Source organism: Phascolarctos cinereus, unplaced genomic scaffold (genome assembly GCF_003287225.1).
Source record: "Phascolarctos cinereus isolate Bilbo 61053 unplaced genomic scaffold, phaCin_HiC Scaffold_4;HRSCAF=312, whole genome shotgun sequence".
Taxonomy (NCBI): Eukaryota; Metazoa; Chordata; class Mammalia; order Diprotodontia; family Phascolarctidae; genus Phascolarctos; species Phascolarctos cinereus.
Window position 1 is genome coordinate 367,233,331 of NW_027555847.1, and position 27,255 is coordinate 367,260,585.

Consider the following 27,255-nt stretch of genomic DNA (forward strand, 5'->3'; position numbering starts at 1 on the left):
ATATATGTATATACATGTATATGTATATACATATATAAAGCATGCAACTGTCAATAATATTAGTCTACTTAATAGTTCTGTTTTACTTCACCTAAATCTATAGATTAAAAGGTAAAGTTCTCTACATATGTACTGAAAAATGGGCACAATTCTGGTTTGCCCCATACACCTTCTGTTTCTTGACCTGTAGAGTAATCTAAAGATGTGCCATATATAAGAGGGTCATGCCCATCTTTACAAAGGTCTGTACCACAAAGCAGTCCTAACTATAGCCAGACCTACTATCAGGTGTGTTATGGTCACTTCATTTGGTTTCTTGGGCTGTATACAACCAAGCTATTATCTGAAGCTGCCAGAAACAAGATTTAGCTACAGACAACTTTTATAAAAGAGTATGTATATATCTCTCTATGAACTCTACATTTTTCCTTCTTTGTTTATTGAAGAATATATTCAATTTTTTTAACCTTTTGACATCTATCTTCATACTTTCAATTTACAAGATCATGGAGTCAGAAGGAAAGGATTTTAGAGATCATTTAGCTCAACCCTCACACTTTATGGCCGAGGAAATTTTCTCCATGAGAATGCCAGAAGTCACAATACCCTCAATCAGAGAACCTGTGAATTTAATAACCCACGCATACAGTGCCTGTTGTTTATGGGCAGAGTTTTAATGTCAGTGTGCCCTATTTCCTTTCTCAACATGGGGCACATTTGTGGCTTTCAGGCAGCCAGCATTGGAATGACACATCTTGCTTTATTTAAGATGGAGCCAGGGGAGAAAATGCATGTCCCTGGCAATCTGATTGCTACTGGTATGTGTATGTGTGTATGTGTGTGTATATGTACATATATAAATACCAACATATACCATATATTATATTTGTTGTTCCCTTGTTTCAATTGTGTCAGACTCTTTGTCTTTCTTGGCAAAGATACTAGAGTGATTTGCCATTTCCTTCTCCAGCTCATTTTATAGATGAGGAAACTGAGGCAAACAGGGTTAAGTGACTTGCTCAGAGTCACACAGCTAAGAAGTATCAGAGGCCAAATTTGAACTCAGGTCTTCTTCACTCCAAGCCTGGCATTCTATCCACTGTGCCACCTAATTATATACACACCTCTATATTAGATATACCAATATATTCCAATTATACCATATATATTGGTGTGTTTATATGTATATGTATATTATACCTATATATCCTGTGTATACACATGTGTATATAAGCACACGTATGTATATATGTGCATGTGTGTATATGCACACGTGTATGAATTGTGTATGAATGTGTATCTGTGTATATCTATATCTATCTACCCATCTATATCAAACCATACTTCTGCCTCCACCCTTACCCTCTTTGAATAATGGTACTTTTTGAGTGTGAAAATTCATTATTCTTTTGGCTAATTGCACCTTATTAATTTCTGGGACATGGAAGCACTTACAAGTGAGCACTACAGTCATAAGCAGTTTTTAAAATGTGGAATAAAGTTTCTATCAAAGTCCATACTTTAACCCCTCACCTAAACTACTTCCTTTAACTTCTTCCTTGGTCTCCCTGCCAAGTCTTTCTTTATTCTAGCTCATCTTTCACACAGTTGCCAAAGTGATCTTTCCATAAAGCACAAGTCTTGATGATGTCATGTGCCCCTCTTTAACTTAATAGACTCCAAGTGGGTCCTAACCACCTCTAGGATCAAATAATAAACTCCTCAGTTCGGCTTTCAAAGCTCTTTACACCCTGGCCCCTTTCTTATTTTTCCAGTCTTCTTGAACATTACTCCTTTACACTTTATAGTCCAATCATGCCACTCCAGTCTATTTGCTTTTTCTCACACCTTATACCCCAATTCCCATCTCCATGCCTTTGCATGGCCATTCATCATGCCTGGAATTCTCTCTCACCTTACTGAATCCCAGGCTTCTTTCAGGACTCAAGTCAATGTCTATCTTATGCAAGGAGTTTTTCCTTCCGTCTAAATTTGCTTTGTATCTGTTCTGTATGTATCGTGTGTGTGTGTGAATATTATCTAATTAGAATGTAAGCACCTCGAAAGGACTTTTCTTACTTTTTGGGTGGGATCCCTGGTGCTTAGCACAGTACCTTGCACATAGTAGTTAATATATGCTTATGATTGATTTTTTTCATGAATGATAAGATCATATAGATGATCAAATGGATGAGAACCCAGGAGTCTGGCATGTCCCAAGAACGGCCCATCACTAATGGGATGAAGTTGCGTTTTTGTCTTTTCTCATTAACCCCCTTATCCCTCTCATCTATTGCCAACATAAACACTGGGATACACTTTTCCCAGGTACCCAACACAACTGGTAAAAATGCATTTTTATTTGAAAAGTGCAGAAACAATCACAGGATACATTCCTTGACCATATTATTCAAACCCAGACACCAATGATTCATTGGACAATTTTTTTAAGCCATAGGAACTTTGGTACAACAAAATGATAACATAACAGTGTCAGGCACCACAGTCTACTGAGGGGCATATAGAGAGAAAATACCATGTTAAAAGGTTTAAATGACATTCATAGTACTAATACAAAACATCTTCGGACCTATGAAGACTGACGTAAAACCAGAAAACTGCACAAGATAACTCAACATTAGGGAAAACATTATCTAAGGGCAAATTTGGGAAACAGCAAAATACTTGACTATTACAGTCAAAACAATGGTTATCTTTAAAAACATGACTAGAGTAGGACAAATTAGTTTCCATAAATAATTTCAGATACAACCAGCATCTCTTACATGGATATGTTCACAAAAAAAGCCCTATTATACAATGAGGAGTTTCACCACATTGGCACACATTTTTAAGGTAATGTAATTGGCAGCCTCAAAGGAAGTACATGAGGAAATAAAAGATGAAGGAGAGCTCATCTCTTATTTTGCTGTACTTGAAAAGAAGTATGCACAGATCGAATGAAGAGGTCCAAGGTTCACAGCCTCTATTCGAGTACTGTTTCCATTCAAGTGATTTTATTTTCCTTATCTGGCCACTTTTCCCACGTTCATGGTTGAACTCATGGCTGTTATCCTTTGCCACCTCAGATTCTGGAAGACTTGAGTCCAAGTCCCACTTCTGACACATACTGGCTATGTGACCCAGTTAACACTGGGCATCTTAAAGTCCAAATGCCCTAGGCAACTCTAAATTGCAAAACAATTGATAATCTACATTGGTGGAGGGAATTTCTACCCTGGCAGTTTCCTACACCTGTGAAGTCACAGGTATGTGTACATGATAGCAGAGGTCACCTGGATTGTTCTTAGCATGCAAAACAGCCTTTTAAAAATAGCATAACTGAAGAGGAAGCTTAAACACATTGTTTTGCCACCCAGATAAACAGCTTTTTGCCTTAGCTAACATCAATTAATAAGAACAATAGCTACTCTGTAAACTAAAATAAATCAATCATTAAGAATGGAAACCTCAGTTCATGTTCAATCTATTCTTGGGACATTAGAATACATGGGGGTGGTGGGTCATTGCCAATATCTTTCAGCTGAGTAAAGGAAATCAGAGACAACTAGAACTAGATTGGGCCTTAGAGGTCATCTAATCATTTTGCATTTAAGGAAACAGGCCTACAGAGATGTGATTTGCTAAAAGACCAGCAGGGAAGGTCTCCAACTTGTCCAATCCTCTCTTTACTGAACTATTCTGCCTGAGAAGCAAAATTTAAAAGATCCTACCAAAGTGTTACTTGTTTGGAAATTTCCTCTAAAAATGTCATTGTTAGATTCATCCTGTTATTCAGTCTCACAGCTACAAAATTGAGTTTTTTGACCTTTTCTTCAAATGGAAAAGTGGAAAAATACCCCTAACTTTGAACATGAACGTCACTGAAAAAAGGTCTTTGGGATGCTATTCCTCAAGTCCATCAACAACATTATTGAAAAGAAAACCATCATTCACGTAGAATAAAGGAAATACTCTCCAAATACAACAAACTGCAAACCCAGTAGAGAAATACCTCTTTTGTTTGTACATCCAACCCTCCCCACCCCCACGATTAAATGATTTTCTGGGGGGAAAATGTGATTGATAAATATTTCCTATATATATCTCATATAAAAAAGCTCCCTGCCAATGTCTTTTATTCTACATAGAATTAATCCTTTAAACATAGCTCTTTTTATCCCCTAAACACATGTACTTTAACAACATGTTTCTTTACTCATCTCTGGCTACACAAATATAATCCCAAATTTTGTTGTCTTTTGGTATCCAAAAAGAATACTAAGGCAGTAAGATTAATAAAAGGCTACTCAGCTAACATCTCTCTTCTGGCTATCATACCAGATCATTGTTTTCATGGCTTCATCATGAAGCTTAGCAAACAATGCCCTTCACTCAGTGCCCAGTGTTCAAACCACACCTCAGCATTCTTCACTTCTCCCTGCCCTCAAATATGCTCAAATCACCCTTTTAAAAAACCCAAGAAGGAAATAAAATCCTTGATGTATTCCGAAATGATATCTTTAGATATTATAGATTTCCTTGGAAATGGAAAAAACTTTACTAAAAGACATGCAATCTAGATTTTTAAAAAATATTTGCCTCAAAAAAAAATTGACTCCATTAATAGTCTAAAGGGCACTGGTAGTTGGAAGTGAAAAATCATTATCTTGATGGATAAATCCAACACTCAAATCTTCCTGGGTCAGGGGGACAAAGTTTCTCCCTAGACCAGGAATCTGAAATGCTTACTGCATTTGTATCTTGTGTTTTATACCACATCTCTCCAAAATGCTTTGTGGATGTGATATATCTTAGATCTCATACCTTCTGTGTGAGATACATAAGGATCAAGAGGGAGTCCTGCCTCCTTAAGGAACCAGAGACAAAGAGAAGTTAGCTGGCCTTCATGATCACACAGCATGCTGGGGAGCAAAGCCTATGCCCCTTGATCAGTGGTTAAATGAAGCACTCATTACATAATTTTATTCCATGAATTTCCTGGGGTTTCTTTGTGGAACTTAACTTTTTTTTTTAAATGACAACATATTTCAAGGTCTGACCAGGTAAATTGGGTCCCTTGAAATTCAAAATTTTAAGTGCAGAGAGACTTTTGGCTAAGTTTTCCAATCAACTTTATTCAGAATTTAAAAATACTCCTTGATTCACAGAAAAAAAAAATCAAGTTTTTCTCCACAGCTGGTTTTTCTTCCTCCTTGCAAAGATCAAAAATAAGAATTTTCCTTATGGAGTGGTTATCCCAAACCTCACCCAAAGCATTCCAAATGGATACTCTGGCAATACAAGACAATGTACTTAGTTGGGTGACAAAATCATAGCCACTAAAACACAGAAATTCAACTAACACAGCCCTTCTGGTCAGGTTGTGATAAATGTATTCAGAGTTAATGTCCTTGCTCAACCATTTTTGAAAATACTGGTCTTTATTTTTGTTTGTTTATTTATTTTGGCAGTAGGAGATAGCCAACACCTTAGCATGACATGAAAGCAGGCTAATTTAGGTTGCTGTCTGCAAAGTCCTCTGAATAGCTTTATTTGGAAGCTGGCTATCCAGAGCCCTGCATGGTAAGGAAAGCTTTCTGGAGTTCTGACTGGTAATCCACAAAGGCTTACCATCCCCAAACTGGAAAAAAAGTGAATTTGTAATCCAATTCTGCTCAACCTATGTTCACCAAAGGGCCTGCCATTTGAAGGATAAACCTGAACTTTAATTATGGTAAGCACATTTGACTAATGGGAACATTAGCAAAGGAATGAAGATTGGCAATTTCAGCGAGCTGGATTTATGACAGGTGGACTTTAGTTGGAGTTATTGTTAAGAGTTCTGTAGCCCTGTAAGAAACTCCAAGAGAGGCTGCTAAGCAATAAGATATTACCACAAATATGCCATGTGGCTAAAGCCAATTTTGGTCACAGAAATACCTGAGGCACCAGGTAAGAGCAATGTAAACATCAAACCAGCGCAGATTTCCCCGCAGAGATGATATCTACACTGGAAAAAGAACTTCACATACATTTTGGACAATTCCAACAATACAGTATAATCTAACCAGAGGCATTGAGGGAAAAAAAAAACAAACAAAAAAAACAAAAAACAAAAAAAACAGTGCCTTGATGACTAAGAAACACTGGCTGGCTAGGATTTTAAAGGGGGAGGAATTTCATGTTGGTTTATTTTCCCCCAAACACAGGGTTTATTTTTCCTTAAAGTAGAGCTGTCTAAATTCTTCAAAATAATGTCTCTCTAGGAAAAAAAAAAAGTCTATCTTCTACTGGCACCAAAATAATGTGAAGAAGGAGCTCTGGACTTTATCTTGGAGGTTCAGAACTGGCAATCAGAAGTGCACCCAGACTCTGTGTGTGTGTGTGTGTGTGTGTGTGTGTGTGTGTGTGTGTGTGTGCCAAAGAGGATGTTACAAACAGAAGGTGAAGCTATAGTTTAAATTAATCATCATAGTTTGGCCCTTTCCAAAGACTGTCCACACTACAGCCATCTGCCCCATGACCTTCCCACCTCAAGTTTGGGTCCAATAGCTTTGTTGGCATGTTGATCCTTTATTTCATTCCCCAATTATCAGAGAATAGTTCTTTGGCATGAAGACCCCCAAAACTTAAGAGGCCATATAGGGACTACGAATAAAAATAGACATAAAGTCATCTAATTGAACACACAGCCTTTTTGGACCCTATAAAAGCTAATGATTCTCTATCAGAGTAATGCAGGGGTAAAAAGTATAAAAACTGGAGATTTCAGGCATAAAAGGTAGAAGGAAATGGGAACGGCCAGAGAAGACACTGTTATAGTTGGATAGGGAAAATGATGTTTTTATCTGAACGAATGAAGGAGATAATCATTAACATTTCTCCCACTTCTATGGTCATAGATATCAGCTATGGTTTTCAAAATGGTTTTAAAAATGGTTTTCAAAAAAGTATCTACTCTGAAGGAAAGGGGAAAAAAAGTTAAGGATCTTTATCTCTATTAAATAAAGTAATATATTCATCAGGCACCTAATTCATAGTTAAGAGTGACTATACTATTGTGTAAAGAATGAAGTTCCATGGGAAAGTTTTTATATGTTTATTTATCAAGACCTTATAATATCATTGCTGTGGATCAAATCTGAGAATAGTTTAGCCATAATGATAAACCAGTCCCTGTGAAATACACAGTTGGGATGAACTTACTTAAATAAATTCCATTCTCCCCTCCCCAAATGTGTCTCCATACTTTGCATTTTCCTTGAAATAGGTAAAAATAAAAGCATGGGTTAAAATTAAGTATTGAACCATATCGTGATATGATCTTCATAGCCTCCCTGAAGATCTGCAAATTCAGAGGGAATCCAAGCAAAAAACTACAGTTTTTCAGTAGTTCTAGATTAGTTGAGTTGGAATGGCATTTTTGACAAAAAGAACTAAGTGGGAGAAAAGTGTGATTCAGGATGTCTGTGACTTTCCTAATTCTCTACAATTATCACTTTTTACTTTTGAAGAAAAGAAAACAAAATATTTCACTGAGGTTCATTCTACAAAGAAGAGATGAAAAGCCCAACAGTCTCCAAGATGGCTTCTTTGAGAATGAAACTGAATTATAACATTCCATGAAGGAGAAACTCCATGTGTCTGAGTGACATTTAGTGGAAAAAGGAAAAGTGTTGCTGAGTGAACACTATGCTGCCTCACGACCTTTCACTGGAAATGGAAGCCCCTGGAATTCTCAATGTCACCCCCAGTGGTAACATCAGCTTCAACTTGGACACGCATGAAGTCTGGTTAAATTGCTCTCCCAGAAAGCTACACCTTATACATCTCCTTTCAGTACTAGCTAATGTCAACCTTCCATGCCCTTTCTTGGATTGGTTATTTTGCCTATATGTCATCCTATCTAATCTTGTTATCTTCTACCTGCCATTTGCCAGGAGCACAGAAATGACATTATCACACAATTCCCTGATTTTAATCGAAAGTTAGATATTTATCCTCCCATTCACCTTATCAGTAATTTAGTAGGGCAAGGTACATACCGTGTGCCTAAAATAAGGTCATTTTTAATGAACTCCAGAGAATTCGTCACTTGCAGATTTTCTTCAGCTAATACATTATTACCAATGCAAACACAAAAAGTATGAATCATTAGTCTCCATATAAGTGAAAACAATCTAAGAAGTGCCCTTTCTTCATGTTCTTCCTCAGTAATCAATTTATCAGTCCCCTCTCCCCCCACCCATATGCAACTAGTGATTTCATTTCTTTCTGATTTTAGGCTCCCTCACACTTTTCATTTACTAACTGGAGGATTTCAATGCTTTTGTAAAATTAAAAAAAAAACACAACAAAACAACCACCAACAGAGTCGACTGTCCCTGATGGAGAGATTGTGTTGAGAAAGCTCAAACTCAGAACTGTCAGGCCTTATAGCTCATAGTCCAGTCCCACTGAATACTGATGATCACGGTGTTGTTTAAAATTCATTCTCTGGAAGAAAAGAAAAGAAAATGTATCTGTGCAAGGCTCACTCATCAATTACGTGGCTTGTCAACCATTTTCTGATCAACTGTTTGGGTGAGGTTCTTGATTCTCAGTTTAAAAAGGTGAAGTCTAGCAAGCACACTTTTTTTCGGCTGGTTTCTCCCCATCAAGCTTCCCCGAATTTCCTCCATTGGCCGCATCGGGGACTTGTGACTTCTCCACGCACTGCTCCATGCGCTTCATTATTAAGTCCAGAAGTGTGTCCACAGGTTTCTCGACGTTCTGCCCTGTTGCTGCACTTGTTTCAAAATAGGGAATGCTGGCAGTGACAATAACAGACAACAAATACTCGTGAGAGGAGGGGGGAAAAGTCACCATAAGCTGCCAAACAGGTACTACAAAGCCATATAATTTTTTAAAAAGACTCAGAAGAAGTTAAAAAATACTGATAGATCTCCTTGCCCAATGGGTTGGGAAATACCACCTCGGTTTCGCACAGGAAGAGACAAGGACCATGACAATTGTACAGTTGCTATCACCTTTCTTTTTTTAAACAAGTCAAATGATGTTAAAATTGTAGGTGAGAGCTAACAACTAACTTTTATATAGCACGTACAGATTTGCAAAGTGCTTTTACATATTTTATCTCATTTGCTCCTCAGAATTAGCCCTATGAGGTAGGCACTATTAATACTCCTATTTTACAATTGAAGCAACTGAGGCAAACATGTTAAGTGGCTTGCCGTAGGTCATACTGCTACTGTTTGTGGCAAGATTTGAACTTGGGTCTTCCCAACTCCAAATCCAATATTTTATCCACTGTGCCACCCAGCTGCCTCAGAGATCATTTAGTCCAGTCCTTTCATTTTACAGATGAGGTAACTGAGAGCAGGAGGGGTGTTAACTTGTCCAAGTGGTAGAGACAAGATACAAATTGAAGTCTAATAATCCACAATCCAAGGCTTATTGAATTTTATCTGTTCTAAGAAGCGTTCAGACCAGGTAGGTATGAGCATATCCATATTCCTCGAGTTTTCCTCCTACAGCCTTTAATTGCCAACCACGCCAAATCTATCCATCAAACAAAACCCCAATGGCACAAAAAGGTATCTTTGATATTGGAGCATAAGCCGAGTCAGGGCAGGGCTGGGGCTGACTCTTGTTTGTGTCGGTTCCCTGGAGCTCCTCCAGATGTCTTACAATCATGGAGGGTCCCTCTTCACACACACCACTGCTGAGTATTGATTCATGTGTCAGGGATCTCCTGGAAGAGCCCTAGTCTAGGTTCTTATGCCATAGCCAGCAGAGTGGGATGAATTTTAGCAATAACTAACTTACCCATATTTGTCTGCAAGGTCTCGGGCTTGCCGTTCATTGACCTCCCTCTGGTCTGAAAGATCTGCCTTGTTGCCAATTAATACTATATCTGGATTTTCACAATATGCATTAGCTTGCAGTTGACCTTGGAAAGAAAGAAGAGCAAATCAACATCAGTCACATGTGACTGCTCATTCTTCCTGTGCTTAATCAAAATAATAACCTCCAACATACATAAATGTGTGAGGAAGCACACACACACACACACACACACACACACACACACACATGAACATGTACACTCACACATATGAGGACACACACAATCTGTCCTATTTCCGTTTGGAGCTGGGTGTAGTACGGCTTTCACACTTCCCATGAGCATAGAGGGAAATAAACTTAGAGATCAGATGGTAAGCTCCTTGAGGGTAGGACTATCTTTTTCCTCTTTTTGTATCCCCATAATAGGCACTTAATAAATGTTTATTGATTGATTGATAAAGTCACATCAGAGTTGAAGCAGAGAGGAATAAAATTTCTCATTATCTACACACTTTTGAAAAGTTTCATCTCTCCCAGAGGCCATGGTGATGGAGATAAGAAGCAGATTTCCTTAGGACCACTAAAAAGTTTCAGAGCCTACTTTTTAATCAAAAAGTGAGTTTTAACAAGGAGAAAAATTTTCTTTCTTCTCCTCAGGAGTCACTAATTAAAAATTATTTCCGATGGTATTTGCTTTGAATTCTTTGGCTACTTTCTTATGGTAAATTTAAGGTATATAAAGTATTATTTATCCAAACTGAAAAAGTAGTCTGAGTTATGACAATTCAGAGAAAGAACTGATAAATACAAGTACGTATAGAATGGTTTTATACATATACATATTTGTGTCCAATGGTAGCCTTCTTTAGGACAGGGTGAGGGGGAAAAAAGAAAGGTTACATGATAACTTGATTATATATTTAAAAGGAATAGCAAGTAGTACATAATAGATTTCATATTTCATGTACAATCATCTTTCTTTTCCTATTCTACTATGTTATGGAAATGCTGGCTTTATTTCTGAAGTTCAGAATAACATAAATAAAATTTTAGAAAAAACAACAAAGGATTATCAAAGTGAGTATTGTGGGGAAATGGGCAAAAAACCCATCAGATTTTGAGTTAGATGACAAGTTCAAATACTATCTCTGCCACTGAGCAAGTCACTTCACTTCCTGAGTCTGCATCCTCACCTGAAAAATGAATAGGTTGGACCTCTGAGGTTACTTCCAGCTCCAAAACTATGATTCTATTCTAAAGCTGGAGGAAAAATAAGTAGATAGGCTATAATACATTAACCTTAACTTTAGACTAATTTGCTTGGCCCAAGGGCACAAAACTGAAAGCAATGGATAAAAGTATCAGTGGTATATTACAGCTCAATATTAGAATATTAGGAATATTAGGAAATTTATTAGGAATTTTAAATTTTTATTAGGAATTTTATTAGGAATTAGGAAAATTTTCTAACAATTTGAACTTTCTGAAAGTAGAATGAGCTGCTTTATAAAGGTATTGAGTTGCCCATCCCTAGAAGTCTTCAAGTGGAAGCTAGGTGACCACTTCACAGGGATGATGTTGAACAGGACATTCCTGTTCAGATACAGTTTGAACTAGATGGCCTGTAGATTAAAAGCTCATAGGGTTAGAGCTGAGAAGGACCTTTCAGGCCATTACGTCTAACCTCATCATTTTACAGATGAGTAACTTGTAAAAGGCTGGTATGTGGCTCAGGAGATAGAGTGCTGGGCCTGGAGTCAGAAGGACCTGAGTTCAAATCCAGACTCAGACACTTACTAGCTGTGTGATCCAGGTCAAGTCACTTAACTTCATTTGTCTTTATCCACTTTAAAAGGAAATGGCTAAACCCTTCAATATCTTTGTCAAAAAAAAAAACCTTATGGATTGCATTGGTGTGATATGTTCCACAGAGTCACAAAGAGTTGGACACAACTGAACAAAAAACAAATCTGAGGCCCTGAGAAATTAAGTGACTTGCCGAAGGTCACACAATATTAAATGATAAAGGCAGAACCTGAACTCAGATCTTTTGTCTTCAAATGTCTCTTGTGTCCATTTTCCCCATTTTTCCACTGTGTCACGTCGCTGCTCAATGCTACTTTCAATTTAGAGATGGTATAATATGAAATAGAATTACCAAACCATTGTACCTAATGATATTAGAAAAATGTACATTCTCCCTAGAAGTCTGAATATGGGAGACATTCATCTATGCTCAAGGAGGATGGACTACCATCTTAACTCCTAATCCTAGAAGTCAAGACAATTAATTGCCTTCAAATGAGACAAGAAGTAGGATAATAAAAGAAAATTGGTGCAAATCATATATCTGAAAGAGAAAGTCTGACTTTTCTGCTTTTTGCCTTTGGTTGCATCCATATTAATGAACACATATAGAATCCAGGATCTTTAGTAGATTCCAACTTTCTTCCATCATGTAGAAAATAAGCTTTTTTCATAGAAAGGCTTACAGAAAGGGATGCTGAGTAAAGTGAGCAGAGGCAGGCAAACAATATACACAATAACTACAATAATGTAAATAGAAATTGAAACTTAATGCTGTGAAATTTAAAAATCAAGGTTGGCCCCAAAATAGAGATCTGAGAAGACACCTCCTCCAGTTCATTTGCAGATGTCAGTATCCATGGGTGTAGGACATTGTACGTAATGTCAGATTTTTCAATATGTAATCAATTTTGCTGAATTTTTTTTCTCTTTTTCCTCTCTTTTTAAAAAATTCTTTGTTATAAAGAATGGTTCTCTAGGAGAGGACATAGGGAAATTTAGGTAATGTAAAACCAAAATATATTAGCAAAATTTATTTTAAAAAGAGAATTTTTTATAGGAAAATGGTGCAATGATGACAATGACATTTAACCACTGATGTATATGGGCTTTTGCATGGGGGCTCTGGCCTTGTGGACTAAAACCTTCTCTACTGATAATCTCAAATGCATTTGAAACTTTTTCTCCCAGTCTTCGGAAAGAAAAATTGTCCCAATGTTGTTTTCATGAAATGTTCTGTGTAACCCATTCCTCAAATCATTCCTTTGCCATTATCCTAAATTCTTAATACGTTCAAGCAATCATGAAGCCTGGGGAGTCATTTTTCATATATGGTTCTTTCACATTTAGTCACCTGTTCAATAGAAGAGGTTTAGCTCTTCATTTACTTACACACACACACACACACACACACACACACACACACACACACACACACACACACAAAATGCCCCAGTAATGATTCTTCTCATAAAGTGGGAGGTATCTCTTGAGCTCTGCCTCAAGCCCATTTAACCAAGGAGTACATATAAATTTCAGGTGTAAGTGTTCCCACTCAGTATATATCCAGCTTCTTTCTCCCATGCCCTCTTCATGCTTCATGTTGTAGATGCTGGCTCAATTAGTTTAAAGAGCCACTCTAGGGCACACTAAAGAAATGGAATTAATGGCTTTTCAAATGAGATAACTAGTCTTATAAGTACATTTGAAGGCACTACTAGAAACGTTTCTCTCTGAGAGGTCAAAAGGACAAATCCAATTTCACTGCCAAACAATACAGCCACCAATAGAAAGACAAGCATCTTGCATGATCAGGGATGGTGATGTAAATCAGACTAAACTGCTAACTAACCATATCCAACCTTACTTATCACTATCGGTTCCATCAAATCAAACCAATAAGGGTTTACTAAGCACCTACTGTGTGCCTAACACTTTGCTAGATGATAGGCATACAAAGACAAAGGTGAAACATTCCCTGCCCTCAAGTAGCATACATTCTATTGGGGAAACAACATATACACATATAAATAAATAGAAAATACATACAAAGTAAATACAAATTAATGGGGGATAGGGGAAGGACAAGTAGCTGGAGAGAATAAAAGGTGGTGCCTGAGCTGAATTTTGCAGGAAGCCAAGGATTCTGGGAGGCAGAGGTAAGGAGGGACTAAGCGTGGGAATAGGAATAGGCAGAGAAGATGGAATGCATGGGGAGATTCTTATATACTAAGTCTGGAAAGGAAGGCTGGACCCGCATGGCAAAGAGCTTAAAATAACACAATGCTATGAATGTGGTTATAGAAAGCACTGGAAACCACTGGAATTTTTAAAGCAGAAAAGTGACACGGTCAGCCTTGTGCTTTAGGAATATCACCATAGTAACTACCTAGAGGTTGGATTGAGAGAGGGAGGAAGCTGGATACAAGAGGCTAATAAGGAAGCCACTGCAATAGCCCAGCTGACAGGCGATCAGGACCTGAACTAGAGGGGTTGTGGTCTGAGGGGACAGAAGGGTATGGAGATAAGAGAGGTTTAAAGGTAGAATGAGCAAGACTTGGCAACAGATTGGACATGTGGGATAGAGAAAGTGAGAAATCAAAGATGACACCAACAGTGTGGGGACCCTGGAAGGATGGTGAAACCCTTAACAGAAATAGAGATGTTCAGAAAGGGGAGGTGAATTTTGAGGGAAAGCTAATGAGTTACGTTTTGGATATGTTGACTTGAGAAGACTATATCTAGTTGAAAAATGTCCAATAGGCAGCTGACGGCTAGAGGTAGATATGTACATCTGTGGATCATCTGTATAGAGATAATTATTAACTCCATTGGAGCTGACAAGATTATTGAGAGTGTAGAGAGAAAAGAACCCAGGGCAAAGCCTCATGGTTATGAGGTAGGCCATGGATAATGACCCAACAAAATGGACAGGAGGGACCAGACAGATAGGATTAACATGAGAGAGTGGTGTCAAAAATTCCCAGAGAGGAAGAAAGATCCAAGAAGAGGGAATAGTAAAAAAAAAAAAAAACAAAACCAAAAACATGAAGGCTGAGAAAAGTCACTGGGTTTGGCAACCAAAACTCCATCTTGAAAACATATCTGCATTCTAGAAGCAATGTAGCAAAATCCAGGCAAACCAGTAAAATATGCAAATACATAAGTTAGTTTCTAAAGCAGTCAAGGCAAGCTGCTTGGTCTGACTTACTCATCCAATTTCTGACATTTAAGAAGCTCTGTTGACTGGTGAGATCAAACATTAATAAGAAGCCCATAGCATCTCTGAAAAACGCTGTGGTAAGACTTCGAAATCTGCCAAGAAAGCACAGTGAAAGAATATTAATAACAGTAATGGAGTCACTCAAGCAATAATGACAATAGCTCACATGTAAGTAGCCTTTAACAATTTATATATAGCACTTTACTGCCCAACAACCCTTCAAGAGAGGCCAGGTAGGTGTTCATTTTACCAATAAGTTCAGATTGGCATGAGCTCTTCTGACTGATGTTTCTATTTTGCCACAGGGTTCCTCCTATGCCTTCTCTCACTTTTGAAATTAGAGTCCATTACTTACCACTGCAGAGAATTCCACAGGACTACAGATGGGACACAAGCACAGATTGTCCAAGGGTTTTCAATTGTTTCAAATGTAGAGGAAATTGTCATCAAGATGGAGAACCTTGAAGTTCTTTATAAAAAGGAGTTTAAATTTGATTTTGATTACTTCCCTTGCTCTGGGTTACCTCCACGCTAACTATACCCATCTGTTGTGTGCTTTGGTGACATGTTGTTCTCAAATCTTTCCATTCACTAAGTGTCTCCTGCACCTCTGTCTTGTGGGAGGTGGGAAAGTCTAGTGGGGAAAGCTTCAAATCAGGAGACTTGGGTTTGGATTCTAACTTTAATACTTTTATAGCTGTGAAACTATAAGCAAGTCACTCAAACCCTCAGCCTCAATTTCCTCATCTGTAACATGGGGATAATAACACTTGCACTACTTGGTTGCTTCATAGAGTTGTGAAGAATGCCTGTCATAAATCTTAAGGTGCTATAGAAATGACAGTAGTTACTAGTTACAATGATTCTTGTTATGTTTCTAACTAAATTGTAAAGAACGAGAAGGTAGAAACATATTACACACACATATATGTTCCACAGTGGTAGCAGAGTAACACAAAGTAGGCATATGATAAAAATCTTTGTTAAATGATTGATAGAATGAAGGAATGAAGGAATGAGAATTTGGCCATGAGCTCCAAGTAAGGCAAAGAGCGTTGGAACAAGGAAGGGAAATTACTTGTCAAAATAGAAAAAAGAGAGGCAAAGGGCATAAAGATAAAGGTGGTGGATACAAAGTCTCAAACAACAAATTATTACATCAAGTTAAAAATTACATTTTTAACATGAGGGCATGAAAATAGAGAAATATTTGAATGATTCTTCTTTATTTTTTTTTGGCTAGGCAATGGGGTTAAGTGACTTGCCCAGGGTCACACAGCTAGTGTTATGTGTCTGAGGCCGGATTTGAACTCAGGTCCTCCTGCCTCCAGGGCCAGTGCTCTATCCCCTGTGCCACCTACCTGCCCTTGCAACATGTTTTTCAATGACATAATCACACAGAAATTATGGTGGTATATACCATAGGCATAGTAGTCGGATTATGTGACACTATAGGCCTTGCTTAGCTATCCTACAAACATACCACATATAAAATTGGCAGAAGAATTGTCAACAGAAGAATGATTTAAAATAACTAAGATGGCTCCCAGTTTTCACCCTGCCCTGCCTCCTAAAGCAGAAGTTATTAGAATACAAGATAGACCATCTCTTCCACTTGGCTAGGCCAAAGTAAAAAATACCATTACATGTGGTGGCAGCATTTCCCTATTTTTCATAATATCCAAAAAAGTATGGTCTGTGATAACAAAATTGACATATGAAGATTGCTTGAGTAATAACTTCAGAAGGAACATAACTATGATGAAAGCTATAAAGAGTTCACAGTTTAAGAGGAAAAGAAAAACAGAAAAAAATCCCAGCACATTTCCTGACATTTACAGACCTAAATATGAGTATTTTGGATCCATTTTAAAAATTGAATAATTTATAACCTCAAAAATCTAAGGACGGGGCAGAGAGGGAAGGAGAAAAACATATGTATGTAAGATCTGGGAAACTAAAGAACATTAAAAAATGAAAAGAATCAATCTTTATCCTTACACTTTCCTTACATTTTACTGAATGGTTTTGTGGCAGTATTTAAGAATATGCTACTTGCTGACTGAGCTTTTACATCATATTAGAATATAGATTCAGAAATGAAATAGGCCTTAGAGTTGGACTAGTCCAATTCCCTTATTTTTTAAAGATGAGGAAAATAAGGGCCAAGGAGATCTATGTGATTTGCCCAAGGCTGAAGATTGAGTGAGCCGACATTAGAATCCATACCTTGTAAAACTCAGACTGGCCATATTCCACACAAGTATTAGCAACACAAAATATACATTTATATAGTGTACTGGATAACAATCAACCTCCCTTCCCACATCAAAATCAATGAATAAGTATCTGAATGCTGGCTTTGTTCAGGGCACTTTGTCATGGGGGACACAAAGATGAACAATTTCAAATGAACATGTCCAAGGAGCCACTCAATATCTTCTCCACAAGAAACCTCTTTTTGGCTAACTTTCCCATTTCTGCTGAAGGTACTACCACCTCATCCTTGCAGGCACATAGGCTCACAACCTCAAAGTTATTTGTTGACTCTCCTGTCTTCCTCACTTCCCATATCCAAGCACTTGCCAAGTTCTATTGATTCTGCCTCCACGTCTCTTGTCTCAAACCCCTCCTCCCTATGTAAACCCTACCCCCACCCCAGTTCATACCTCCATCACCTTCTGTCTGAACCACTGCAATAGCCTCCTAATTGGTTAATTGATTTTTCTGCTTCTAGCCTTTCCTTCTCTAATCTATTCTTCACACAGCTAAAAGGGTATTGGTATGTCTAAAGCACAGGGCTGGCCACATCACGTCCTGCTATAGGAGTTTCAGTGGCTTTCTACTGTCTTTAGGATAAAACACAGACTCCTTTGTTAGATATTGAAAGCCCATCATAATCTGGTTTTACTCTATTATCACGGGGGTCTGGTATATGTGGGGCAGCTAGATGGCACAGTGGATAAAGTACTAGGTCTGGAGTCAGGAAGACTAATTCTTTGTGAGTTCAAATCTGGCCTCAGACACTAGCTGTATGATCCCAAGCAAGGTACTTAACCGTGTTTTCTCAGTCTCCCCATCTGTAAAATGAGCTGAAGAAGGAAACGACAAACCACTCCAGTATCTCTGCCAAGAGAGCCCCAAATGGGGTCATGGAGAATTGACTGAAAAACAACTTAGCAACAGCAAAAACTAGTATATGTGCACACCCCAACAGTTCGCTCAGCTGATGTAACTTCTCCATGTGGAGGACACGAGGGAGCTTGCTTCTGGGAGAACTGTGATGATATTTAGAGAAAGTAAAGATGGTAGAGCATACATAGATATTCCCTAGCTTGTGTCAGTCGTCTAGACACATGGTGAAGAAGAGGCTCTCCCACTGACTTCAGGGGCATTCAAAAAGGCCTGTCAACATCAGATACCTCCTTTTTTGCCTCATTTACTCTAGAGGGATCTCAGTGGAACTCCCTTACTTCTGGCGTCTGGTGAGAAACCATGCAGTAAAGGGACAGGTCTTAGGGTCATCTCATTATTTTTCTGTTCTAGGTGAATAGAGTCTGGTGTCTTACTGAGTTGTAAAGGTCATTAGGAGGATACTCTGGTGTCTTGGTGTTCCATAATCTGGGTTGTAGAACAAATGCAGCATTAGAGCCCCACAGAGCAAGAAGCAATCTTTGGGAGTGACCCCAGCCCAGTGGTAACTGAGACAAGGACTCATCTGGCAGATACGCCACATTTGGATGCGAACTTGGTGGGAATGATGATATATAAGAGGTGAGTTAAGTTTAGAGCCTAATCCCTAGAGACTGAGAGAATATAGGGAAGAGGAGGCTCCTTGAGGTAGAGGTGGGGGGAGGGGACATGTTTGTACTTCGGTCTTAGCTCTATCTTGGAAATAAATATGTCCTTGTAATAACTCATCAAAGTTAAGGGGTTAAGAGGAATAGGGGTGCTAGTCACAAGAGCCTAACAATGGAGGAAGTGCAGTTACAGGGGCTTGAGTGATGGCAGTAGAGAAGGAGGATACTCTAGTCGTTTGGGGTAGGTAGAGGAGTGTCCTCACCAGTGAGTTCTCTAAGCCCCTATCTTAATTACCTAGAAATACTTCATTTTTATATCTTAACACACCAAAATGACAATGATGTCTGGTTTTGTACCTGTGGGAACTCCCTCCCACAAGGCAGGTCACAATCCACCTATAACTAGGAGAGTTGCCTTGTTTTCAGGGATAATTACATGTCTGTGTCAGAGGTGAGATGATCCCAGATATTTCTGACTCCACTATACCCATGGTCCTTCTCGTTTTATAGATACTTATTTTGTGACTCGTGAACAAGAGCACTGATCTGGAAGTCAAGAGGACCTAAATTTGAATCCTGACTTATACATTCCTTAGTTATATCTAGCTAAGTCATTAGCTAGCAAGTCATTTAACCACTCAGACTCAGTTTCCTGATCTGTAAAATGGGGATACTAATAGCACCTAACGAGAGCTGCTATGAGGATCAAGAGAGATAATAAGTATAAAATGCTTTGCAAACCTAAAATCACTATGTATATTTTAACTATGATTATTGCCAGAAGTTTTACTCATCGATATTAGCAATTTTCAGAAAACGTCTTGGGTCACTAGAAATTTAAAGCTAGAAGCTAAAAAGTGCAACGTTGCCTACAAGAAAACCAGAAGATTAGTGCAGGAGCCCAGGATGTAATATCTACAAGTTGTGCAATCCCGGGTAAATCATTTAACCTTTCTGAACCCCAATTTCCTTATATGTAAATGGGAATAATACTACTACCTACCTCATAGGGTTGTTTGCTATGAGTAAAGTGCTTTTTATGTTATGAAGTACTATGTAAATGTGAGCTGTCACTACTATTATTGTTAATGTTGTTATTACTATACCTACCTTTCCTGTCCAGCCGTATCCCAAAGCTGAAGATGTACCTTAAAAGCTTTTCCTGGAGATCCATTTGGTCCTCGACCATTATATACCTGAAATATACAAATATAAAAATCATCAATTCATTATTCAGCTGAAGCAGCAACAGTAGATTGCTTCATCAATGTTATCTACTTTCTCTCACTTCCACACCTTCTTTAAGTCACTGTTGTCAAAGTTCGCAGAAATCTTAAATAAATATCTCTTCTGTTTCCCAAAAATGTTACTGTAAACACAATCATCTAACAATAAGTACTTAAGAATTTGTATGAAGAAAACGGACTATAAATGCTAGGTTTTCAAAAATCTTTAGTCTTACTACCTGAGCACAATCTGTCATTATCCTCATAAGTAAATTCTGAATACCTTCCTCACTTGAATGTCTTTGATTATGGCGGCCGCTGCTGAAATGGCAAAACAATATAGTAGTAGGTATCATATTTTTGTGATGAATTTCCATCAGGCCTTTAACAGATTCCTGTATTAACCATGGTTACCATGGTCTTAAAAGAAAATATTTCATTTTAAATTGGTGTCTATTGCTTTTTAATGAAATCAAGCAAAACAGAACATTTTCTGTTTAAACAGAACTCAGGATCAAGAGTTACTGGAAAATACTTCACATGGGAAAATAGAGAGGAAGAAACTGTCTTCAAGTTTCCAGGAATTGCCAAAAATAATACAATTGTAAAGTGCATCCTACACTCCTAGACAAAAGATATGTTAAATACCTCTTCATAATCGAGACAATCCAAGACAGGAACAAACTCATGTTTAGACCTAGCAATCTCCAGATTGCTAAGGTCTTGACCAGGATTGAATTTTTGAAGAAAAATTGAACATTAGAATGGTACTAAGACTCATAGATCTTAGTTATTTTTTAAAATTAAATTTTATTTTTTTTCAATGAACAAAATAAATTTTCTTTCCCTCCCCTGGGGGAAAAATGAAGAAAAATAAAGCCTTTGTGACCAATGTGAATAATCAAGCCAAAAAAATTCCTGAATTGGCCTAGTGACTGTAGATTTTAGATCTGAGAGGGACCATTAAAGGTTAACCAAGTTTAACCATATCCTTTGACAGTTGAAGAAACAGAGGCACAGAGAGGTAGGGCAAATTTTCTAGGGTAACAGAGCTAATAAGATCTGAGGGGGCATTTGAACCACAGTCTTTCTGTCCCTGACACCACTGTCCTATCCACCATACTAGACTGCATCTGGTAAGACAATAATAGTGTACGTTATCTTTGAAGAATTATTTTATTATTATAAACTTGAATTCAACAAGTATAAACACATAAGACTGTAGAGTAAATCTTTAATTAAAATCTTAAAATTCCAAACTATTTCCTTGTTAAATAGGAAAGTAATTATATGCTACAAATTTTAACAATTTATTTATGCTTATGTTTCTCTGCCAAATCCATTTGAGTATTTATAAAATTTTGTTGCCTTTTGTTTTTAGTATTGTTATGATCAGTGTGTGCTCCTATTTTCCATTCTTTTGACCTTGCTTTGCATCACTTTATATAAATCTTTCCATGTTTATGCATTTTTCACATTTCTCATTATTATGACATGATAGCAAATATTTCATTCTATTAACATACCATAAATTACTTCACCATTTGCAATCATGGGACATACAGCTTACGCAAATAATATGAAGTAGCAATTAATATTTTGGTACCAGTAGGACCTTTTCTCTATATACGAATCCTTGGGACAACATCCAAGCAATTGGTCCTCTGGGCCAAAGGGAATGATGAGTAAAGACAGAGAATGTTACCTGGATACCTTAGCTTTGCTCCTTGAGTAGAGGGCTTCCCTCTGTTCACTGCTTTATTTCTCTTCACAACACTAGCTCTCACACTTTATTTCAGGTTCACTAGGCTCCAAATAAATGTCAAGCGACTGACAATTAAGACTGGGGAGTAGCAATTGCTATTTCACCAGACCTATGCATTTGACCAGTATCTCCCCTGACCATTTTTAGTTATTACTAACTTTAATTTATACTATAACTAACATTAAAAAGGGAAATTCTCTTGTAAAAACAAAATGAAATAAAAACAACCTGTGTTGACTTTGCAGATAGTGGAGTGGTTAGTCAGTGACCCTCAGGCCTATAGTGCAGGGAGTCTGGTACTCTTGCTAAGTTCTCTTTTAGAAAATGGACCTGAAGAGAGAGTGGGGACTGAAAATTATCCAATTTTACACACTGAAGTCTTCTGTCATGAGCAACAATCACACAGCAACACAGCTGGTCCTGATGCCTTTGGCCATCAACAATGGCTTTAATGGAAGTGAATCCAAGTAGTCCAACTTGTGTGTATCTAACAGTAACAGAGGGCAGTTAGGGGGCACAGTGGATAGATCGCTAGGCTTAAAGTCAAGAAGACTCATTTTTGTGAGGTCAAATCTGGCCTCAGATACTTCCAACTGTGTGACCCTGGGTGTGCCATTTAATTTGGTTTGCCTCAGTTTCCTCATCTGTAAAATGAGCTGGAGAAGGAAATGGCAAACCACTCCAGTATCTTTGTCAAGAAAACCTCAAATGGGGTCATGAATAATTGGACACAACTGAAAAACAAGAAAAAACAGTAACACATTTATAGAAATACGACCCTTAGTAAGTCACTACCCTTTCTGGGCCTGTTTCCTCATCTCTTAAATGAGAAAGTTGGCCTTCATGGTCTTTAAGGTTCCTTTCAAATCTAAATCTATGATCTTATGAGCGTGACCACTACTACTCAATTTTACAAATAAGAAACTGAGGCTCTTAGAGGTTAAGTATATTGCCCAAGATCTTCATCATCCAGGCCCTAAGTCTGGCACTCTTTCCATTAGGTCAGATATTCATACATGACAATATCTCTATTCCTATAAAAGGTATTTACTACTGGGAAGGAAAGTAAATATACTCAAATAAAGCCATTCTTGTTAGCATGTTCCCTGAAGAGTGATTGGGTTATTCTCATATCTGTGATTGAACAAATATTAAGTGTCTACACCATGACTGGTGTCAGAGCTACCAAAATGAACAAAAACATAGTCTGTGCCCTCAAGAAATCTAGCCAAAGTGCTATAAGAAATTTAAAGAGGAAAAGATCACTTGTAGTTGGGTGTTGGGAGTTAGAGAGGAGATTCGGGGAAAATTCATGGTAGAAATGGCCCTGAACTGGGACTTGAAGAAAGAGAACAATTTCAAAGAGAAAAGTTATAGAAAAAGGGAATTCCAGGCATGGGAGATAGGGTGTGCAAATATATTGAGGCAGGGATAGGTGGAACAAAGCTGAGTAACAACTAATAGTCCAACTTATCTGGAACAGAAGGTTACAAAACATTTCAGATTAAATAATAGCACTATATTATAGATGACCTTAAATGTCAAGTTAATGAGAAACAACATTGCATAGTGTATTGTGAGCCAGACTCAGAGTCAAGAAGACCTGGGTTCAGTTCCTGTCTCTGACTCATATTGGCTGTGTAAGCCTAGGCCATCTGCCTAATTTTTCAGTGCCAACAAAAAACACTCTAAGAGTATGCATAGCAGGTATACATCTGCATTGGTAGAGGGAGTTTCCTCACTGGGAGGTTCCTATCCAGAGGAAGTCACAGGTACAATTTCTTTTTTAAGTTTATACTTAATTCTATAGGAATGTGGAACAATTGAAAAAAACTGAGATGAGAGAGATTGGATGGATTGGACTATGATTGAGTATCTTGCCTAACGTCACTCAAGGTAATGAATCTCAGAGATGGGATTTGAATCCGGGTCTTTGAGACTTCAGAACGCTCTTTCTCTTATACTATACTGTCTCTTAATCAATAGAATACTCATGAAGTTGTGCTTGCCTTGTGTGTACCCTTCAGGACTTAGTCATTTTTGGAAGCTTTTGGCCCTTTTGCTTAAGACAAAGAGTTTAACTTTAGTTCTTACTGATAGAATCCAATTTGACCCAAATTTAAAAAGTCAATGGATTCTAAAGGAATGCAGTTTTAAAGTTTTAGAACAACCTCTTAGGAAGATTTCTACAATGTGCTACTCACATGGATTTCCTGTAGCTGTATAAAATATTCTTTATATTTAAACAAACTATAGAGTGTCATTGTCAATGAGGAATGTATCCTTCCCATCCAAGGATTATTTTCTCACTAGATGGGAACATGTAGGGTTATATATCAAAAAGAACTGCCAAAGATCATGAGTTTCACTACAAGAAGTAAATGGATATTATTTACTGTGTCTGGTTTTTTTTTTTTTTGGTGAGGCAATTGGGATTAAGTGACTTGCCCAGGGTCACACAGCTAGTGAGTGTTATGTGTCTGAGGCTGGATTTAAAGTCAAAGTCTCCTGACTCCAGGACTGGTGCATTATCCACTGTGCCACCAAGCTGCCCCATGAATGTTATTTAATGAAAGCATCTCCATCTTTATGTGAAAGAAGCACCTGAAGAGTAAGTTAAATTAAAAAAACTCACCACACGTTTTTCCCGAAAGTCTATTCCTACTGTAGTGATGAATTTGGGATTGAATTTATTGTCAGTGTATCTATAAAGGAATGTAGTCTTCCCCACCCCTGAATCTCCAAGGGCCAGGAGTTTGATTAGATAATCATAGTCACCATCAGTCATAATGCTGATCTTGGTGGACCTACGGAAGAGAAAAAAGAAAGTTAGGTTAGCTTTAAATTTATTTTATTTTCAGTAATGCTAAAATGCAACATTAATACAAGCAGTTTCTCATATGACCCTATTGAGAGCACAAGCAACTATAGTTTGTTATTGTTGTCCAGTTGTTTTTCAGTGTGTCTGACTCTTTGTGACTCCATTTGGGGTTTTCTTGGCAAAGATACTGAAGTGGTTTGCCATTTCCTTCTCCAGCTCATTTTACAGATGAGGAAACTGAGGCAAAACAGGCTTAAGTGACTTGCCCAGGGTCACCCAGCTAGTAAGTGTCCAAGGCCAGATTTGAACTTAGGAAGATGAGTCTCCCTTACTCCAGCCCGGCACTCTGTGCACTGAGATACCTGTGTTCTATTCGGTAAGGAAATATGTACGTGTATAGACATATCCAAAATTGATACAACGCAATTTGGGGGCAAGAGGACACCAGCAGCTGGAGGATCAGGAAAGGCCTTATTAGGAGGTAGTATATGAGTTGACTTGGAGACTAGGGACCTTAAAAGGTAGAGAGAAGGAATAAGTATGGGGAATAAAAAGACACAAAGATAGGAAATGGAGCATGTGGTATTAGGAACAAGGGGAGCAATTTGTAACAAAGCTGGAAAAATGAGTTGAGGCAAGGCTAAGAATGCTAGAAAAGTTTTTATTTAATTGTTGAAGTAACAGGCCTGTCCAGACCACTGTTCAGGAGGGACCCCAGTCATTCTTCCTTTCATTCACGACTGAACTCTCTAGAAGTCTTCTCTTCCTCCTCCTCTGACTCCAGATCCAAAATTCCTTCAGTTACAGCAGTTCTCCCAATGATTAAAACCAGGGAAGTACCTGATCTCAATCATTTATACTTTAGTGTAAATAAGCTTATGTCGATCTATTTCCTCTCATGTGGGATGTTATATTTTAAGGTCTTTTAACCTCTTGGGAAAGCTTTGTTTTTTGTTGATGGAATTTCAGACTTGAGCTTGGAAACACTGGGGCCCTTCTTAGGCAAATTAAAAATATTTTTTTTCCCTTTTTCTCCTCCACAACATCATTTCCTTCTAGTATCCTTCCTCACTCAACCCCTTTCAAGCTCTCCTATCTGCCTCTCTCTCTCTCTCTCTCTCTCTCTCTCTCTCTCTCTCTCTCTCTCTCTCTCCTCTCTCTCTCTCTCTCTCTCTCTCTCTCTCCTTCCCTCCCCTTCTTTCTATGTGTACGTATGTATGTATGTATTTATCTATCTATCCTTCCCTCCCCCTCTCTCTATGTGTATGTATGGGTATCCTTCCCTCCCCCTCTTTCTATATGTATGTATATATGTATCCTTCCCTTCCCCTCTCTCTATATGTATGTATGTATGTATGTATGTATGTATGTATGTATCCTTTCCTCCCCCATCTATCTATCCATCCATCTATCTATCCTGGGTTGAGCTTGAGCTCACAAGATAGGTTGAGAAATAGTTACTAGTTAAAATAAAAATATAACTCATTGTTAACTCTTTGCTGGAGATGTTCTCTATGTTTTACTAGAATTTTATATTGGAAGAGTTGTTGTTGATGGCCATGGGCAGGGTCAGTCTTATACAAAACAAAAGTAGATCACGGCTGACACAGTATCATTTTAAAGGTGCTTAGGAAAGGACCCGATGTTTCCAAATTTGTCTGAAATCTCATTAAGAAAAACCAAGCCTTTCACAAGAAGTTAAAAGACATTAAAATGTAAACCTCTCATATGAAACGAAACAGATGGACAAGTTTATTTACACTAAAGTATAAATGACTGAGATCAGATGCTTTCCTGGTTTTAATCATCAGGAAAACTGGTATAGCTGAAAGAGTTTTGGACCTGGAGTCAGACAGAGGTCCAACTTTGAAAATTACTACCTTTGTGACCTTGGGCAAGTCCCATGTCACCTCTGTGGGCCTCAGTTTCCTCATCTCTGAATAGGAAATTAGGCCTCTAAAGTCCTTTCCAACTCTTACAAAGAAAGAAAGAACATGAAAGGAATTGGAAATATGAATGTGTGGAGGGGGTAGGAAGGAAGAGACAGGACAATGCCTGCAGAAGAAATGGCAAAGAGTGATTAAAGGGAAGGCTGGGGATCCTGCACACTAATTTCTGCTATTTATAATTCTGCTTCTGGCTGTCCCTGTTCATTGTTATTCCAGCAAGTGGAAAGTTACTTCTTGACTAATCAATAAACTGCTAGCAAAACCCTGAAAGAGAAACAACTATGAGCCTGAGGCTTTGCGCTCAAAGAGCTTACATTACAATCCAATTAGAGGAAAACGATAAAAAAAAAATATCAAGGCAAGACAATAATTTCAGAGATAAGATGAGATGGTACACGATAAATTGTCAGATATGTGGGGGGGGGAGAAGGAATAAGTATTTATATGGCACCTACTATGTGCCAGGCACATGCTAAGCTTGATCCCATTTGATCTCACAACAACCCTGAAAGGTAGGTGCTACAGGTGACTGAGCCGTGCAGTTGTGTGAGAAAAAGCCACGGCATTTCAACTGGGTCACAAAGTATGCGCAGAATTTAGGCAGACAGAGAGGGGAAAAGGAGGTCACGTCAAACAGAGAGGACAGCAAGAACAAAAGACAGCACTAGTGAAGTATAAGGTACTTTGGGGGCCAGGTAGTTAGGGGACAGGTCGTTCTGGCTCTTAGAACATAGGGCTCAAATAGAGAAGAAGTGAGATAGAAATCTGGAAAGGAAGGTTAGGGACAAAATCATGGAGGGCCTTGAATGCCAA

The 27,255-nt window shown here is 38.1% G+C and overlaps 1 protein-coding gene across 3 annotated transcripts in view; it reads right to left on the reverse strand.

Moving 5' to 3' along the window:
* Positions 1–2,340: 2,340 nt before the first annotated feature.
* The window catches only part of RAB27B (RAB27B, member RAS oncogene family), a 208,441-nt gene continuing 183,526 nt past the window's right edge, over positions 2,341–27,255 (reverse strand). For all 3 annotated transcript variants that reach the window (XM_020994436.2, XM_078153258.1, XM_020994460.2), the window contains 5 exons: positions 24,308–24,479; positions 19,792–19,877; positions 14,870–14,973; positions 9,832–9,955; positions 2,341–8,812 (listed from right to left, as the gene is read on the reverse strand). In XM_020994436.2, coding sequence (XP_020850095.1) covers positions 8,623–8,812; positions 9,832–9,955; positions 14,870–14,973; positions 19,792–19,877; positions 24,308–24,479 — 676 coding nt within the window. In that variant the 3' untranslated portion in view covers positions 2,341–8,622. The remainder of the gene's footprint in view (positions 8,813–9,831; positions 9,956–14,869; positions 14,974–19,791; positions 19,878–24,307; positions 24,480–27,255) is intronic.